This window comes from Neofelis nebulosa, chromosome 3 (genome assembly GCF_028018385.1).
Source record: "Neofelis nebulosa isolate mNeoNeb1 chromosome 3, mNeoNeb1.pri, whole genome shotgun sequence".
Lineage (NCBI taxonomy): Eukaryota > Metazoa > Chordata > Mammalia > Carnivora > Felidae > Neofelis > Neofelis nebulosa.
The window spans coordinates 75624981-75643622 of NC_080784.1; the positions used below are offsets into that span (position 1 = coordinate 75624981).

Below are 18642 nucleotides of genomic sequence, written 5' to 3' on the forward strand. Positions count from 1 at the left end.
CTTAAAGCAATGATATTGAATCTATCTTAAGACAGATACCATTTTACCTTTTGGTTCAGAAATCCACTTATTAATATTTAATATTTAGCTTAAAATAAATAGCCTTCCTATTTGCTTTCCTATCCTCCCAAAATAAGGAATAATGAAAGGGTGGGGCACACTAGTAGAGAAAGCTGTCAGAATAATCGTAGCCACTGTTTCAGGAAGCAAATCTAAGGTCCAACCCAAGGATTTTTTTCCCCCCTGTGTAAAGCTACCATTGAACTCCACCCAGATTTGAGTCTACTTCAAAGGCAGGCCAAAAAAAAAAAAAAAAAAAAAATGTTAAAAAAGAAAAAAAGCCCAAATCATTTTCTGCATATTTGCTGATTATCAATGGCATTTAGAATTCAGAGGGTCGAATCATGCATTATGAATGAATGGGTTTCCAATGGTAACTGGGAACTCAACCCCAGGGTTCTCCAACAGAGGACCGAGTGGGGGAAGGGTTGAATGGTTCATTCTCCTCCACCCTGGGGTATGGAGGAAGGAATCCAGCAACTTAAATACTTCATCCCCATCTTCGCACCCAACAGAGAAATGCTGGGAGGGAAATATTTTATTTAAAATAAGCTGAATACACATTAAAATTGAGGACTAGTAAAGATAAAAATCTAGTCAGATCACATTAGGAACTTGATAAGAAAGAAAATCTTGCATGACTCCCTATTCTGGTTAATTTGGTGCCTTTGTTTAAGCAAAGAATGGGTCTCCCTCTGATAGTTACAGAGCATGCAGCATCACCAAGAGAGAGAAGGGAGAAAAAAAGAAAAAGAAAAAAAGAAAAAGCCAGAGCAGAGAGAGAGCAGGAGAAATCAGCTATCCACCTGGCATAATACTCAGCAATCAGAACATTTAGGACCTACCCATTTCTGCAGACAGACTAATCAACGAGGCAAAGAATTAAATCCTCCCAAGCCTGTCGCTGCAGCTCCGCGGCAATCCAAAAGAACAATGCACATTCTGCTAACCTCCCAAGTTTGGAAGCACCATGCAAAGAAACTGGTTAAAATTCCCTACCATGCAGTGCAGCCATCATCAGAAGCCCAGCATATCTTCTGCTCTATGTAGTGATGTGCCAGTTCATGAACAGAACAGAGAAGAAAAATGGAGGAAAAGAGAGAAGGCTCAGGAAAGTCGGCAGGAATGTTTCTGGGTCATTAACAAGTGGGAGACCCCTTTCGGTATTCAAACCAATCAATCTTTATCTTACAGGACATCTTTTTCTCACTCAGCGTCTGTTGAAAAGACTGCAGCAAACCAAGCAAGGGATTATGGGATAGGGATGCAGCAGCGAGCTGCAATGAGATTCGCGGGTGGCTTGCTTTCCCCTCTGAGTCAGCAGTCAGCTGTTTCCACGCTCTCGTGCAGGGCCGCGGAGGTCCCTCGCCGGAATGTGGCCGCGCGGCTAACCCGGGGAGAGCCCCCGGCGCACGTCTCCCGGCGCCACGCAGCCCGGACAGGCACCGAGTTACAAATCGGAAAGGGGTGTGCTGATAAGCAAAAGGGGGATGCGGTGAGAATAGATCCTAGAAGGAAAACTAGGTATACGATGCCTCAGTTCAAATTTAGAGGAGTGTTTTCGGTGGGTGTGAGAGCATACAGTCACTTCCTTTCGTTAGGGAAAACATACTGTTTCCTTAGATTTTAAGTAGCTTGAAAACACAAAGGTAAACTTATAAATATGCAAAACAGCCGAGTTCAACAAGCATCAACTAACTTTTCCCCTCTTGGTATCTACCCAGAAAAGGGTCTATAAAACACAGTCCCTCCAAGTCAAATAATGCAAATGCCATTCCTCTGCTTTTTGTGGTCCTAATCATTCAGACAAAAATCATGTAGTATATTTATTTGCTTCAGGGGTGAACAGAGCCTGCTGTTTTTCTGATGATGGGAACGTTTTCAGTTAAGGATTGAGAAACTTGGCAAACCTTGCACACCTATATACCTTGATTTCCTATTAGACGACTAAACTTTTGGGGCGCCTGGGTGGCGCAGTCGGTTAAGCGTCCGACTTCAGCCAGGTCACGATCTCGCGGTCTGTGAGTTCGAGCCCCGCGTCGGGCTCTGGGCTGATGGCTCGGAGCCTGGAGCCTGTTTCCGATTCTGTGTCTCCCTCTCTCTCTGCCCCTCCCCCGTTCGTGCTCTGTCTCTCTCTGTCCCAAAAATAAATAAAAAACGTTGAAAAAAAATTAAAAAAAAAAAGAGGACTAAACTTTTTTTTAGTTTTCATTAACATAAAAATGATCAAGTAGCCATAGAAAAACAATTAGATCCTATGACAAATAATACTTTAGAATTAAAAAATTTTACATATCATAACAGAATTTACAATCATTCCCTTTTCTACAGCAGGGGGGGGCAGGGAACCATACTGCATTATATTCTTTGCTTAGTTACTAGTTTAAAAGTGGACATGAGGGGTGCCTGGGTGGCTCAGTTGATTAAGCGTCTGACTTCAACTCAGGTCATGATTGTGGTTAGTGAGTTAGAGCCCCGCGTCGGGCTCTGTGCAGACAGCTCAGAGCCTGGAGCTTGCTTTGGATTCTGTGTCTCCCTCTCTCTGCCCTTTCCTTGCTCACGCTCTATAGCACTCTCTATTTCTCTCTCTCTCTCTCTCTCTAAAAAATAAATAAACATTAAGAAAATTTTAAATTGGACATGAAACCTTTTATTTAAATACAGTTGTTAATTCACACATTTGATTACATTAATATTCATCACATCCTTTCCATGCAGTCAGGCATTGCATTGAGCCCTGTCATGGGGCACTCAGCTCTACAGAGCAGTGATGATTACCATCAAAGGTGTGGGTGAGTGAGTGTCAGTATCCAGTGACATAGACCCCCAGACATGCCAATTTTGCCATGCTATTTCAGGTGGTACACAATTCTCAAAAGCCCAGGTTAACACCCTACTTTAGAAGTTTTGTTTTTTTTTAATGGCTTTATTGAGATATTCACATACCATATAATTCATCCATTTAAACTGTACAAGTCAATGGCTTTTAGTATATTCACAGATGTGGGCAACCAACAGCACAGCCAGTTTTAGAACATTTTCATCATCTCCAAAAGAAATCCTGTGCCCTTTAGCTATCACCCTCTACCTTCCCACCCCCCACAGTCTTAAGCAACCATTAATATACTGTCTCTATAGATTTCCTTCTATAGATTCTGGTCATGAATGGAATCATATAATATGCGGTCTTAGGTATCTGGCCTTTTTCACTCAGCATAATGTTTTCAGTGTTTATCCATACTATAGCATGTGACAGTATTCTGTTCCTTCTTATGGTAGAAAAACATTTCATCGTATGGATATAGCATGTTTTATTTATCCATCTGTCAGTTGATGGTCACTTGGGTTGTTTCCACTTTTTGGCTGTTATGAATAATGCTGCTATAAACATTCCCGTACAGGTGTTTGGGTGGACATATGTTCTGGTTTAGAAGTTTAATTTAATTAGAACCAACCCCTAAAACTACAGGCAGGCTACCCCCACTCCATTTTACCATGTCCTCTTCCTAAGACAGTCCCTCACAAAGGAGCCCGACTTGGTGCTGCTGCTGGCCTGTCTGAAGCCAAATGCATTGAATGCTGACTTCTCTTGCAGCACATCCTCCTGGCCTCTCTCCTTTTCCTCCACTCAACCCAAACTCTGGGGCATACAACTGGAGACTGAGTCTCTCTTCTCAGAAGATAGTGGGAAAGTGGGAGAGATCCTTAGTCTTCTGGCTGGGGTTGCAGTCACTGAAGGTTCACTTACTCATTCGATCATTCATTCCAATGAATACTCATTGAATGTCTAGTGTGCACCAGGCACTGAGTAGGCATGAGGATACAGAGAAAAATGTAACTGTTTCTCAGCCCTCAGGAAGGCTGAAATCTAGTGTGGAAGACTGATTAATAAGCAGGCAATTGCAACACGGAGTGGTATGTGCTTTGACAGCAGAGGGAGTGGAGGGCTCTGGGAGCCCACAGGAGGGACAGGCTGGGGTAGGGAGGCATGGGTTACATTACAGGCATAGAGCACAGCACAGGCAAAGGCTTGGAGGCAAGAGATGGCTCACAGGAATTGAGAGTGGCAGTTTAGTGTGGCTAGAGCCTCGGGTGAAGGTGGAATAAATGAGGGTCATGTATGTTTTTGATGTTTTACTTGGAATTGGGAATATCTCTTTCTTGGAAACAGCATTCCTTAGGACAGGTGGGTTTCCGAATGGCTTCATCACGATGATTTAAGTACTGTATGGGTGAATGGGTTCGGAGGACCCAGTCTGCAGCCTAACAGACTATAATGTTGTTTATTATAGGAAAACACAGCCTCATTTTTAGTGCATGTCTTGGCAAATGAATACAACCCTTTACAAGCTGGGCCTTGTGTTACCACGGGATAGGTTAGCAGGCCACAGCAGCTCCTCCTTGGCACTCCCTGGCAAGCAACAGGTAGATAGATGGTGGTGGTAGTGGCTGTTGGTATGTAGTGGCTCAGCTCCTTTCTGAGTTATACTGAGGCGTCACACAACTACACCGTAAGGCTCCGAGAGCAGAGAAGCACCTCAACTCTTTGGGATGGAGACGGCTGCACACCTCACTGACTTCTTAGAGGCATCTTGCCCCTCCTCACTGTTTTCCTCCAGTTGAATAGACATTAGTGAGTTAACTGTCATCAGCCAACTTGGGATGTACACTAAGGAAGTATACAGACAGTGCCTATAAAAAGAACAGATACGTGCTAACTAAACTTGGGTTTGGCAAGATTCTGGGAGACAGAGATCCAAAATTTACTGACCATGTATTACGTACCAAGCTCAATCCAAAGCCCTTCATATATGGTCTACCTATCTCTGATCAAGGAAATTTTCCTAGAAAGTAAACTCCTTAGGATGACATATAAAGCCATTCATGATGTGGCCTCTGCCTTCCTCGTTTTTCTCCACCTGTCCTCCCCAGTCGTACTCTAATTCTTAAGACATGCCACCATGCATTTTTTAGCAGTGGCTCTCAACTAGGAAATGATACCCGCCTCACCCCCCCCCCCCCACCATGAAGTGGTGGGGTATGCATTTGGAAATGTGAAGAGGCATTTTTGGCTGTCATATTGATTGTGTCCTTGGGGAGTAGGCAGGTACTACTGACAGTTAGTGCCTGGGGGCAGGGATGCCAAACATTTTCCAATACCTGGGAAAATTTCATACGAGTACATTTATATTTATCCTCTAACATTACCAATAGCACTCGTTATAGAAACACTAATCTCTAGGCTCACATTCCATTTGTTCTGCTGGGAATGTTACTATCCTCTCCTGACTCCTTCCTCTGTTTAACTCCTTCGAATTCTTCATAACTCAGTAAAGACACTACCTATTTTAAGAAGGATTCGCTGACTCCTCCTCCAATCCCAACCCCTCCCCCCCCCACCCCCGCTCTAGATTGGGTGTCACCCCTATGTGCTCCATAGCATTCTTTGCTGAAAACTGTTGATGGCTCCGTATTTTACCTCCAACTCCCCAGCCCCTAGTGCAGTGCCTATTACACAGTAGGTGCCCAATGAGTAGATGTAGAATGACAAAAGTCCTTCCAGAAATGAATGAGTAACATAACATGATATAAAGGTAAATGTTCATCTCTGAATTGAAAAATAGTTGGAGCATTAGGGAGAGACAATTCTTCATATCTGATTGATGGTTTATAGTTTAGAAAGCACCTTCATAATACATTTTCTCTTTGGTCTGCAGTGAAATCTAGAAACAGAGCAGGCATCATTATTAGAGTGGAAACTGAGATTCAGAAAGGTTACGTGACGAGGCCAGGGTGTTGCAGCAATTGTGTCGTAGAGGTGACCTGGACTTCGGCAGGCTCATGCTCCCTCCAAAGACTCTCAGGGAAGATCCTTCCTTGTGTCTCCCAGTTTCTAGTAGTCCCAGGTGTTCCTTGGCTTGTAGGGGCATCACTCCAGCCTCTACTGCCATTGTCACATGTCTGTCTTCTCCCTGTGCATCTCTGGGTCTTTACATGGAGTTTCCCTCTCTGTGTCTCTCTTTTTTCTTCTTAGAGGACCCCCACCCACATAAAGTATGACCTCATCTTAACGTGACTACATCTGCAAAGTCTCTGTTTCCAAGGTCATGGTCACAGGTACAGGGTTAGGGACTTCAGCCTATCTTTCTGAGAGACACAATTAAACCCACACCTACCATGGGTAAAAAGTTAACATGAGGCCTGGGCTGAGGCAGGCCTGCCTGAGAATGACCTGGCTTGCCCACAGCAGTGTTCCTCTGAAAACACTACAGTTAAGAAAAATGGGGAATGTTATGTGTGCTTCATCTGTGGTGTGTACCAGTAAGACTGTGGGGTGGCTACATAAGTAGGATGGCAGAAAAGATTGGTAGGGAAAAGGGGCTCTGACTGCTGTGTGTCGTAACCCCCACACACCTTGGGTCTCCTCCCTGGTACATACCTTAAGTGGGTAAGGGGGCAGAGGAAGCTGCTGGGTCGCCAGTAGGATAAAGGTGCCCTATCTCCTGCTGTATATTTCGTGTCAATGTTTCCTAACCATAAATTCAGATTAAAACTATTTGTGCCTTGTGAGTCTGACTGGCAGCTGGAACCCACAACCACAGCTGTGCTGCTGGCCTACCCAGTCTGAGTTCCTTGTCATTGATCTTCCCAAGCCCCTTCACAGCCCGAAGATGTCCTTTATGGAGAAGCCTGAAGCGAAACACAAGGCCCTGCCATGCACTGATACAACAAACTTCCCAGCGCCACACTACCCCTTATTCTTTGTCTTGCTCTGACTCTAGCAAAAACTAAAAGCAAAAAGAAGCAAACAAAACACTTGCTCTGCCATTGTCCGGCCTGGATCATTCAAAGTTGCCTCTAGCTGTCCTGAGCATGCCTGGAAGATAACCTCCCAGTCTTCACTGGATTCCTAATTACATTAATGTCCACACTGATGAGCACATCAGTATCAAGTGTTGTTTTTCCCTCCAGCGGAGTTTCATGATCACACTTTTCATTTTGACAATTAAATTCAAGGCGGTGCCAAGTTCCTGTGTGCTTCGGTGGTTTACCATGTTTAATTAATCAGTGCAGTGGCTCGGACTGACAGGTTGGGATTGAGTTGGAGTCGGGGATTCTGTACTGCAAACGTCCCTCGGTGACTGAGCCGGCTGAGGCCCGGCCGGCCGGGACCTGAGCCGCGCGGGGGCAGAGCCCAGATGACCGCGCGGGGCGCCCGCCGGTGGCTGACGTGGGGGCGCCGCTACTCATGGCCCGGTAGGCGCTTTCTCCCTTCTTCCATCGCTTCCTCTCTGTCCCTTAAAATGGTTTGTGTGCAAACCAGCATGTAGTGCCCAGGGAACCTGAGATATGCTTCTATCTGTTGACCAGATGATGCCACGTCTAGGCCTCTATTTCAAGGTAACAACCGCAGACACCGGCCCATCTCAGACGGCCCGGGCTTCCCAGGCCGGGCGGAGCCCCGCGAGCATTCTCCCCACCCTCGCCACCGCCCGCTGTGGTCTCTACGGCAACAGGCTCCACCCCCAGGGCGCCGAGCCCCGCCCCCGCCGAAGAAAGGCCGTCGGCCTTCTCCACCCAGGAGTCCGCAGCTCTGCTTGCATTATGAATCTCTCTTTTTTCCCTTCTCTGTAGGTTTCCTTTTCTAACCTTACTTCTCACCGGGGAACAGGACCACTCTGTGAAAACAACTGATTCAAGCGCTGCCGATGGGAGAGCCGAGGGAGGGGAGTCGAGCCTGCAATAAAAGCTAGGAGCTGCGGGGATCGCCCTGGCCTGACTCCTCCCCGCAGCAGTGTGGGTGCTCCAACTGTGGCCGGTCCCATTTCCTGGGACTGTGGCTCTCCGGCCTTCCAGCCCTCCTGCGCTAATGTGACCTTGGTGCTACGGAGTTAGATGGGACTTTCTCCTGTTGACACACCTGCCTTTATGATGACTTCTAGAGCTCAGTGCTTTAACTCGGAGGGTGATACTAAAGTAGGAGCCTGGGCGCCCTGGCGGAGAGAGGTAATCTGAGGCTAGAGGAGCTTGACATCACCGGCAGAAGGCTGCCTCCCCCACTCATGTAATCAGGAGAGGGTATTTTTCTAAGCAGTGTGCGTGGCACGACGCCACACCGGTCACATATCCGGATATTAGAATCCAACTACCACGATGCTGTAATTAAGGCACACAGGCCCTGGAGAGGCATCTGTATTTGCTCTATGTTCGGGTTGCTCACTGCCTCCGTAAGCTTATTTGTAAAGTATCATCTCAGAAGGCTGTCCTGGTGGTTAAATGGTATAGTATCCAAGTGTCTTAGCACTGCGCTTAACACGCAGCAGTCTTAAGTACTATAATCAGAAGCTGTGTGGTGCAGTATAGAGTATGGACCCTAGTGTCGAGGTGGGTGTGAATCCTGGCTCTGACTTACGACTCTGAGTAAGTAACTTAACATCTCTGTGCCTCCATTTCTTCACCATATAATGGGCACAGTAACCTACTTCAGAGTGTAATCATGATGATTAAATGGTTTAGTCTATTAAGAGAACCTACCACAGTGCCCAATACATAGTAACAGTCAATACATGTATTACTATGGTTGTAGCACTAGTAGATTTGTCACTACTAGAGTTATAGGTTCTTTTAGGAATCACTAATGATTTACTTTTGTCTTCCTAGAGCCTGGCTCATGGAGGGGTTCAGTAAACATTTATTTTTTGGATGAATGAATAAATTAATTAATATCCTACTCCCCATTAATTCTTTTCCTCTGCCAAATAAAATAAAATCAACACATGAGAGTGGGCAGAGTCATGCAAAGTCAGAAAAGATGTATCTATACACTGTTATCACACTCGGCTGGACCCAGCCTGCCTAGGCCTTCTTACCCACTTAGTGCCAGTTGAGTCCTAGCTGGGTTGACACAGTTGAGTAAGAGGCTGGAGCGCTACTTTGTTGCTCTTCGTGAGTCCTCACTCCAACTCCTAATCCCAGGCCTGCAGGGAAGGTAGAGAGTCTCTGCTCAAACCCCCCTGTTCCTCATTCTTATGAGAAACAAGGTCTGCTATTGTGTGCTGCTTATCTGCCAGTGGAAGTGACTTCTCACTGGCCATCTTGCCTTTAGAGTCAGCAGCCTTCTTGGAAAGATAGGACAAGAAACGATTCCTTATGGCACCTTTCCAGATTCAAAGTTTTTCCCTTTGAGGAAAATTGTCATTTCTGGACCCGAGACTGGGAAGCCTTGCTTTCATGTCCTCCCCTGAATGGACATGCTCTAAAGCAAATACTGACTTACCTAGCTCTCTACCTCAAGGGTTGGCAGTATGTCCAGGCTGGGTGCCAGAAGCCACCATGCCACCAGAGGCCAGGGGAACAGGGGCAGAAGACTAGCAACCAGGCCCCAGACAGCAGAGGGGGTATGTACATGGGTCAGGTCGGGCCTGCCAGACCCAGGGTGTCCTAACCTGTGAGCCCTGGTATGCAGCGAGCCACCTTGGTGCCAAGTGGAGCCATCCATGGGCAGGGGGCTAATGCTGGGAGCATCCTGACTCTTCCTAGATAATGTCTTTCCTCTTCCTGTCTCTCTCCTCCCCCCCCACCCCCCATTTTTCCTGCTCTTTCTCTATTCCCTACCTACTTTGTTCAACAAGCTTTTAATTTAGCTTCTACTATGTGCTGGGCACTGCATGGCATTAGGTCACTATCTTTAAGGAACTTGTGCACTCTCATAAGAAAGACATAAACATATGGGGCGCCTGGGTGGCTCAGTCGGTTAGGCGGCCGACTTCGGCTCAGGTCATGATCTCGCAGTCCGTGAGTTCGAGCCCCGCATCGGGCTCTGTGCTGACAGCTCAGAGCCTGGAGCCTGTTTCAGATTCTGTGTCTCCCTCTCTCTGACCCTCCCCCATTCATGCTCTGTTTCTCTCTGTCTCAAAAATAAATAAACGTTAAAAAAAAATTATAAAAAAAGAAAGACATAAACATAAATCTCAAATAATGAATTAACGACAACAAAAAAAAATTGATCTCAAACAATTTTGATCTGTGGCCTCCACCTCAGACCCGCCAAGGATGCTCATGGGTGTTGCTCCCAACTGGGATGGCGTTCTGTGGTGGGTGATATTTGGGCTCTAGAATCAGACAAATGTGGGTAAAAATCCCAGCTCTGGATCTGGGGTAAATTACACAACTTTTTCCTCATCTGTAAAATAGCAGTAAGAGTTACACATCATAGAGTTGTTATGAGGATTAAATCAGACAATGCCTGGAAGCTGCTTATCACCGTGCCTAGCTCCTAAGAGTCAACTATTGTTGTTCTAATTATTCAAGCCCAGTGGTCAGCAAACTTTCTCTGTACATGGCCCAATAGTAAACATTTTAGATTTGTGGGCCATACAGCATCTGTCACAATTGCTCAACAATATTGTTATACGAAAGCAGCCACAGACACTATATGAAGGAATGTAGCTGTAATCCAATAAAACTGCATTTAGAAATACATATTGGGGCGCCTGGGTGGCTCAGTCGGTTGGGCGACCAACTTCGGCTCAGGTTATGATTTTGCGATTTGTGGGTTCAAGCCCCACATCAGGCTCTCTGCTGACAGCTCAGAGCCTGGAGCCTGCTTCGGATTCTGTGTCTCCCTCTCTCTCTGTCCCTCCCCGACTCACGCTCTGTCTCTCTCTCAAAAATAAAATAAACAAAAAATTAAAAAAAAGAAGTAACATAAATTTTACATAAATTTCACATGTAATAGAATATTATTTTTCTTTTGATTCCCCCCCCCCAAGCATTTAAAAATGCAGAAACTGTTCTCAATTAACAGGCTGTACAAAAGCAGGCAGTGGGCTGGATTTGAGACGCAGGCCACAGTTTGCCCACCCTGATCAAGCCTAATGAAATGGCTGGCACTTCCTTTATGGACTTTGTTTCAAAGGAAATGGGTCGATAATACCCTAATTCAGATTCTGAACATGAAGACACAAGCCCAACTAACTTTAAGAAGTTTACAAACTAACCCAAGAACAGCAAAAATCTCATAAAAGAAAAATAATAACTGCAATTTATTTGTGCATGAACTAAGATAATTATCTGATACCTACAATATCTACAATTTATTTGTGCACAAGAAATGGAAAAGACAATCATTTCCATAGATGTTCGATCACCCTGTGTTCTATAGATGGAGGCAAGCTGTTCCCACAGGGGCAAGAATTGGTTGTGTGCGTACCTCACTTGTCAATGCCATGCACGAAGAAATCCAGGTGTCAGAAACATCCTGGAAGGTCACAACATCCCTGCATTTTATACCCAGAGGAAGAGAAAAGACACAATGTATAGTGAGTGAAGGCCAGGGAAATTTTAGGAGGGCAGGAGGAAACTGCAGGAAAACAGGCCAAGTCCAACCACTGTGGAAATCACATTGCAAATGATTTAGTTGTAAAACAGTCAAATGCCCCAAATGATGCCATGTAATTCCCAATGTCTTCTTTCCTTGCCTCCTCTCCCACCTTCTAACTATCCACGAATGGAAATAGGTTTGCTTTACTTTCCACACGAGCCAGGAAGATCATTACTCTCCAGTTCGTATCAAATTCCTCCCAGGCCAGAAGTTCTTTCTCTAATGCTATAAGAAGGCCATATTCCAGATACATTGCAATTAATAATTAAACTTATTTCCCTTGACTCAAAGGAAATGCACAGGCTTTCTTACAAAGCTATTCCAAGAATCAAACCTGCTCTTGTACATCTTTTTAAAAACTATGTGTTATGCCTGTCTTGCTATCATTACCAGATAAAGAATCCGCTAATGCAAACTGATTGCAGTGTTGAGCAGTCCACAAGGCCAGAAGTCCTAAGGATGCCCTCTAACTGGGTGGGGATTCTCCTCTGGAAAGAATATAGTCCAGGCACAGAATGTATGTCTAGTTTGAGTCCTAGAGAATCTGCTGGCTTCCTACAGGATTGTCTCTGTTTTAATTGCTATCTGCTGTAGACAGAAAGCAGAACTTTTTTAGAAAAGAAAAAATGAGGAGCTGGGATCTGGCAAGGGACCTTGGCTGGGATATACCCAACTGCACCCAAAATTCCTTTCCTACCCATCAAGAAACACGAGCCTAAGTTCAAAGAACCTGGTACTGTCTTTCATCTGTACCCTGGAGTGGCACTGGTACTCCCTAAAGGGATAGAAGCTACCCCTCTGTCATATAGATCTTCAGTCTCAGAGCAACAACTTGAATCAAGAGCATAAAGGCCATCGGAGCACCTGGCTGGCTCAGTCAGTTAAGCGTCAAATTCTTGATTTCGGCTCAGGTGGTGAGTTCGAGCCCCATGTTGGGCTCTATGCTGACAGTGTGGAGTCTGCTTGGGATTCTGTTTCTCCTCTCTCTGCCTCTCTCTCAAAAATAAATAAATAAATGAAAAATATATATATATATATATATATCTTTAAAGAGCATAAAGGCCATCACTTTCTAACCCCATGGGAGGCTTAGTTCACCACCCCAGACCCCAGCCTGGCTCCTAATCTACTTCCGTTCTTGCTCTGGCAGAGCCTTTCCAGCTGTGACTGGAAGAGGAAGGCACAAGACTCTCATCTTTCATACAACCTGAGGTATTTAAAGTTGTAAAGAACCATACAGATGATACAGTCTCATGGTTTTAAAGCCACAAAATACTTTCTCTAAAAAATTGGTCTTGGTCCTGGTCCTGGGGGCCCTGCCAACATGCTCACCTCTCACTTTGCTGCCCTCCCCACCCCCCTCCAGCATCCCCCCATGCATCTCTTCAGAACCCCTGGAACTCTGTGGTCATACCCAGTCTGATCACCACCTTACAGACAAAGAAACAAGTCTGTGGAGGTGATGTGACTCCCCCCAAAGCCATACAACCAGCAGGTGCCAAAGGCTGATGCAGACTCAGGCCTGACTCTGAGTGAGCCCCTCTCTCCATCTGCCCCACTGCCCTCTCTTCACAAGCAGGCCTGGTGAGCTGGAAGTCTTTGCAGACGGTGTGGGGTTCATTATGACTACATTAGTTCTGTGAGACTGTTCTATAGAAAGGACTGGAAATTCAAGCACAGGTCTTGCTAGATGAGAATAGAACACTATACGAGAAATAACAAACAGCCCTCATACCACAGCTGGTCTGCTTGAAGAGTTAATGGGTTAGATTATATGAATTTGCAAAACCCGGCAGTCAAAAGGCAGAAATTCCCAAGATAGCAGAGAAACAGGAACCCACCACAAAGCAGGCGACTACTAAAAGGTTAAGACTCCCCGTCATCCTCACGGCAAAGGGCAGGGAAAAAATAAACCACGACATCCTGTTAGAGGGGGATTCACAGAGAAGGCAGACTCCAGGGAATAGAAAGAAAAAGAAAGATACAAGACATAATAGACCAAGAGTATTTACGAACTTCGCATAGTTAAGAAGCTGCATATCTTCAGAATGACCTTGACGATAAAACTCTGACACCAAAATAAACACAGAAGACTGGAGGTCATTAGCATTTGCACCAACTGCATATGAAGCACATCAATCCAGTCAAATCTGAGAGTGGGGTAAAGTGATAAAAGCATAGACCAGCGATGCTGGTATCAGATGGCCAGTGCCTTCAGGCCCTTCTCTTTCCTGTTCCCTGATGGGCCTTGGTAGAATTTCCATTCTATTTTTAAAAAGCTATTAACACACGTTTGTTTGCTCCCAGAAATGGAAATGGAAGAACCCAGCCTTAATTTAGACTTGCCCGTAAAGCTTATTCATTATAAAACCAGGTTTTATTTCTTTTTGTCTATTTGTTCTAATAGGGCTTTCTTGCAGCATTCTGGGACCTTTATCCAGCCTTCCTGTGCCCTCTGGATCCTGCTCTTGCCTCCATCCTTCTCTCTCCACGATTTCTGGCTTTTCAAGAATCAATCAGCCCATTACCTTAAGTGCAAATTCTGAGATCTCACCTCCAGAAAGAGAAGCTGCCTCTTGTTAGTAAATGGCAAAATTCCTGGGTCTTCATGAGAAAGGTCCAACTTTCAGGGTACTCCATGCCTCCCCCTCCCCCGGCAGGTCCCGCTGCAAGGCTGCTCCTGTTCCCTTAGCTCTCTGCCCAAATGCCACCTCCTCTCTGAGACTTACCCTGTCCCTCCCATCCTACATGGGTTTTCCCCTTTGTACTTAGCACTGCAGGGTATTCAAATCCTTCATGACAATTGTTACAGTTTGTAATGACATATCTATCTGCTTGCTTGGTTGGAGCTCCTTCCCCACCAACCTGTAAACTCCACAGGGACAGGGTCATACCCCAGTGATGGCGCAACACGTATGCAGTCTTGGCGCATGGCTTCCTACAGCGTGTGATGAAGAATGACTGAGTGTCAAGACTGCCCGGACATTCCCCGGGGCTGTGTAGCCAACACTCCTCCGGAGAACACAATGGCCAGGTCCTCATGCAACACACCTTCAACACTTCAGCTAAAGATACCTTTGAGCTGTATTTGCAGAGGGAATCTGTTAGGAAAATGGTGTGCAAAAGCATTTCAATCTAAAATGGAAGTGGAGGATATGAAACGGAGAATCTCATGCTTGTGCCCTCAGAAGAAAAGAACTTAGGAACAGAGGGACGGATTTCCTGCTAATGCTTGCGTTACAGAAGACCAAGTCTCATCTCCTGACCAATGAACATCTGCCCAGAGTCTCTCCCCATCCTCAAGCCACTGAATTTTCTGCTTGGACTCTGGATGGATTCTGCAACCCCCCGCCCCCACCCCGTGCTCCATAAACAGACCCATAAAGTGGGTCCATAAATACAGCCCACTCCAAACCCTCAACAGACTGGCCTGTAGTTTCTACAGCCTGTGTTTCCCGAATTTCTGGTCATTTGAGCTTCCCTTGGTTTACCTCTTTATTTAGACTGACAGGTAAGCAAGATTATCAGGACGGCGTAACCTGTCTAAGGGTTAGATGTACTCCACAGGAAAAGATTTTCATACTACTTACTGAAAATGTTTTTTATCCAGTTCTTAAGGTACGCTTTATAACACATTTACATGGCTATTGGGTGAGTGTAAATACTGGGAGTATTAAAAATAAACAGCTGTTTAGATATTCTGCAATTCACTCTTGCTTTTTTCATGATTTCTGAATCAGTGAGCTCCTAACAATATGTAGAGTCCTAGCAGTATGGGTAGGAGCCTCCCACTGATGATAGAAGCAACACAGAAAAGGACACTATTTATTCTTAGACTGAGTCCTTTCACGGTGGGTAAAGGTAATCTAATTAGTAAAAGTTATTTGATATTCTTTTTTCTACGTAAGAGAAAAATACTTATACAAATATGTAATTTTGAAAGACTAGTTCAAATTACAATGTAAAACCTCTTCCTTCAAACAGGGAATCTAAAAAAAAAAAAAAACGTATTGGACAGAAAACACTACCAAATAAGATGTTGTGTCTCATTATTTTTATTGCTTGGCCGTAAGTATTTGCAGTATTATTAAAGGAAAACATTTTCAAAAATAGCCTAGCGATCCTGATGTGCAGTTTGGCAGTAATAATCTTTTGCACATAAGCCAAATGAGGAATTATGGGTGTGATATTCAGCTTTTAGTTAGTGATTCGACCTACCACTGCAGAAAGTTTAGTTGCTACCATGCATGGACATTTTATGCTGCTCTAAAATTTTGCTTCTAATTAAGCCCAAGATGAACAAGGGAGCTATTCCTTGATAAAGGTCATGGTGTTTGCTGAAGAGAAAAGAGGAAGGTAAGAGAGAAGAGACAGGATGAGGTGCAGGCCCCTTTTTGTGACATTCATCCCTTCCACGCTCATGCAACAATAATGTGAATGCTAACTTGGCTCAAAGTGGCTTTGCACTCAAGGGAATTCAAAGCAGTTTTATGATGACTGCATTCTTTGATAATTACAAATAGGGGGATAACTTTTTCTCTCGATCAGAAGGAACAGAAAGAAAGTAAGAAAACAGGCAGAAGTTAAAAGAGAGCTATCTTTATATAAGATCTGCGACACAATTCTATCAAGTTATTTTCTAAAATATTTCTATTTATTTATTTTTTAGGGTGGGGGAGGGGCAGAGAGAGGGGGAGGGAGGGAATTTCAAGCAGGCTCCATGCTGTCAGTGCAGAGCCCAATGTGGGGCTCAAACTCACAAACTGTGAAATCATGACCTGAGTGGAAACCAAGAGTCAGACACATTACTGACTAAGCCACCCAGGCGCCCCAAAACCAACGTTATTTTCTAACTAGGGAGACTTAGCACTAATCCCATCATGAGCACCACCCCCCCACCCCCCTTCATGACTTCATCAAACCTTAATTATCTCCCCAAAGCCTCGTCTCCAAATACCATCACATTGGATTTAGGGTTTCAGCATATAAAGTTGGGATGGGGCTCAAACATTCAGTCCATTATAAGGAGCCTTTAGGGTTTTGTACAAGAGGTGCTGGCCCTCTTCGGCCTCTGTGAGCCCCTCTTCTGGACCTCTATGCCATCTCTAGAGCATTCAGGACACTTTAGATCACCAGACATGTTGCGACTCCATGACAACCATGGGACACGTAAGCCCAGCAGTTCCAACACATACAATCGGAGCTGGAACTGCTACCCTTGCTGGTCCCACACTTGTCCTTCAACAAGCCATCCTTAAAGAATTTAAAATGCACTCATTCGAGGCCTCCAGAGAGTCCTGGGTTATTCCCCTTCTTCCGTTTTTTAAACCTTCATGCCTTTATACATGCTTTGCCTCTGCCTGGAATCCAATCCTTTCTTCTGCAGCTAGAGATTCAATTGATGCATCACCTCTATTTTGAAAACTCTCCTGATAGTCGTTTTACTCAGACAAGGTATTCATCACTCCTGTGAGTTATCGTCAATCCTTGTATATACGTCTATGGCTGTACTTACCACTCTCTGCAGTAATTACTGGTTTAAATGACTGCCTCTCTTACAGGAGAGTGAGCTGTTGGCCTATACGTTACCCATCTTTTTATCTCTAGATACAGCAGGGTCTATATATAACTAAGTGCTCAGTAAATACCAGTCATTTATTCTATGAATATTACTTTCCCCCCATACACATTTTGGTTCAAGGCATCTGAAGAGGGAGGGAACACACATTTATTTAGTACCGGACTCTAATATGTTAAATACCCCATTTTATTCTCAAGACAGCTTTGCAAGTACGACTTACTGGTTTGACTAAAACAGAGATTGAAGAAGAATCTTATTTGAAACAAGGGAACTTTTCTGGCGCTTAGTTAGTTATCTTAACTCTAAAATAGCAACGTGAAAAAATAAATAAAATAAAATAAAAAAACGGCATCGTGGTTGAAAATGGTGCTTTAGCAGGTAACATGTTATATGTATAATTGAACACATATAACAGCTTGGGATGCTTGGGTGGCTCAGTCCATTGAGCGTCCGACTCTTGATTTCATCTGAGATCATGGTCCCAGGAACGTGGGATTAAGCCCCGAGTCCAGCTCCACACTGAGCGTGGAGCCTGCTTGAGGTTCTCTCTCTCCCTCTCTCTCTCTCTTCCTCTGCCCCTCTTCCACTCTCGTGTGCATGTTCCCTCTTTCTAAACTAAAAAAAATAAATAAAAAGAAATTCAACATCTTAGCACAGCCTGTGCCTACCAAAACATGTCAAGGACCAAGAGCAACCCAACTCGGCATTAACAGTAAGACTGCCATTATGCTAGTGGAGCAGTCTACCAAGATCCAGTTTACCCTGTAATCAGGGGATTGTGCTGTTACAACCAGCAACACAGATCACAGCACTACGACTCACACTGTTCCTTAGAGCAAATGTTCTTCGGTTATTACACTGGCATGATTTTTTTTAATTGGGTGAAAAATATCCTTTAAAAATAATTTCATTGTTTGAATGCTTCTGGTGTTTAGAAGCCCAGATAAATGATCTTTTATTGTTCTGATTTTGTGGTCTCCCAGCATCAACATCAAGAGGACATGGAAATTACTTTATTGTTACTACCATATCCTGCACGCATCGCTCCTGTCTTCAGTAAGGGCAGATGTGATATTTCACAACAGCCAATTCATTACCTTTACCTCCATGAAATCTGGTTGGGCACAAACTGTGAAATGTGTTATGCCATGTGTCAGGCCTTATTAATTTTGGAAGTTAGTCCCCATCAAAGCTTGTAAACAACTGAAAATTGGCAAACTTTCCTGAAAAACTAGTGTTAGCTTAGTTTGTTGACTTGTTGCCAAGACTTGCTTGGAGAGTAGACTCGGACATGTGAAAGGTACGGCTGCCACCACCATAAGGCTCACCCTTACCCAGGGTTACATGGGGAGACGAGCAGAAGAACAAATAAATGAGAAGGACTACTGCCTGGGCCCTTTCACTTGCAGGAGGGAAGATCAATTTCACGTGGACGAAAGACGGTGAGCTTTGGTCCACCTGAACGCAGGACCAGCTCTTAAGGTCATTCCACTGCCACTCAGCACCGTGGCAGATCACCGAACACACACCTCAAGCTTTACGTGGCTGGGGAAGTTGTAGGTCACAAAGGGACAGAGTTGGAAGGCAGACTACCAATGGACCTTCTATTCCTTGAAAA

The 18642-nt window shown here is 44.7% G+C and overlaps 1 protein-coding gene across 11 annotated transcripts in view; it reads right to left on the reverse strand.

Annotated features, from left to right (window-relative positions):
* TRIM2 (tripartite motif containing 2) overlaps positions 1-18642 on the reverse strand; it is a 159771-nt gene that overhangs the window by 64370 nt on the left and 76759 nt on the right. For 2 of the 11 annotated variants that reach the window (XM_058721129.1, XM_058721128.1), the window contains exon 1: positions 1060-1310. The exons of the other annotated variants lie outside the window; for them this stretch is intronic. In XM_058721129.1, the coding sequence (XP_058577112.1) occupies positions 1060-1062 (3 nt within the window). In that variant the 5' untranslated portion in view covers positions 1063-1310. Of the gene's footprint in view, positions 1-1059; positions 1311-18642 lie in introns of those variants that run through there. 11 annotated transcript variants of the gene reach the window in all.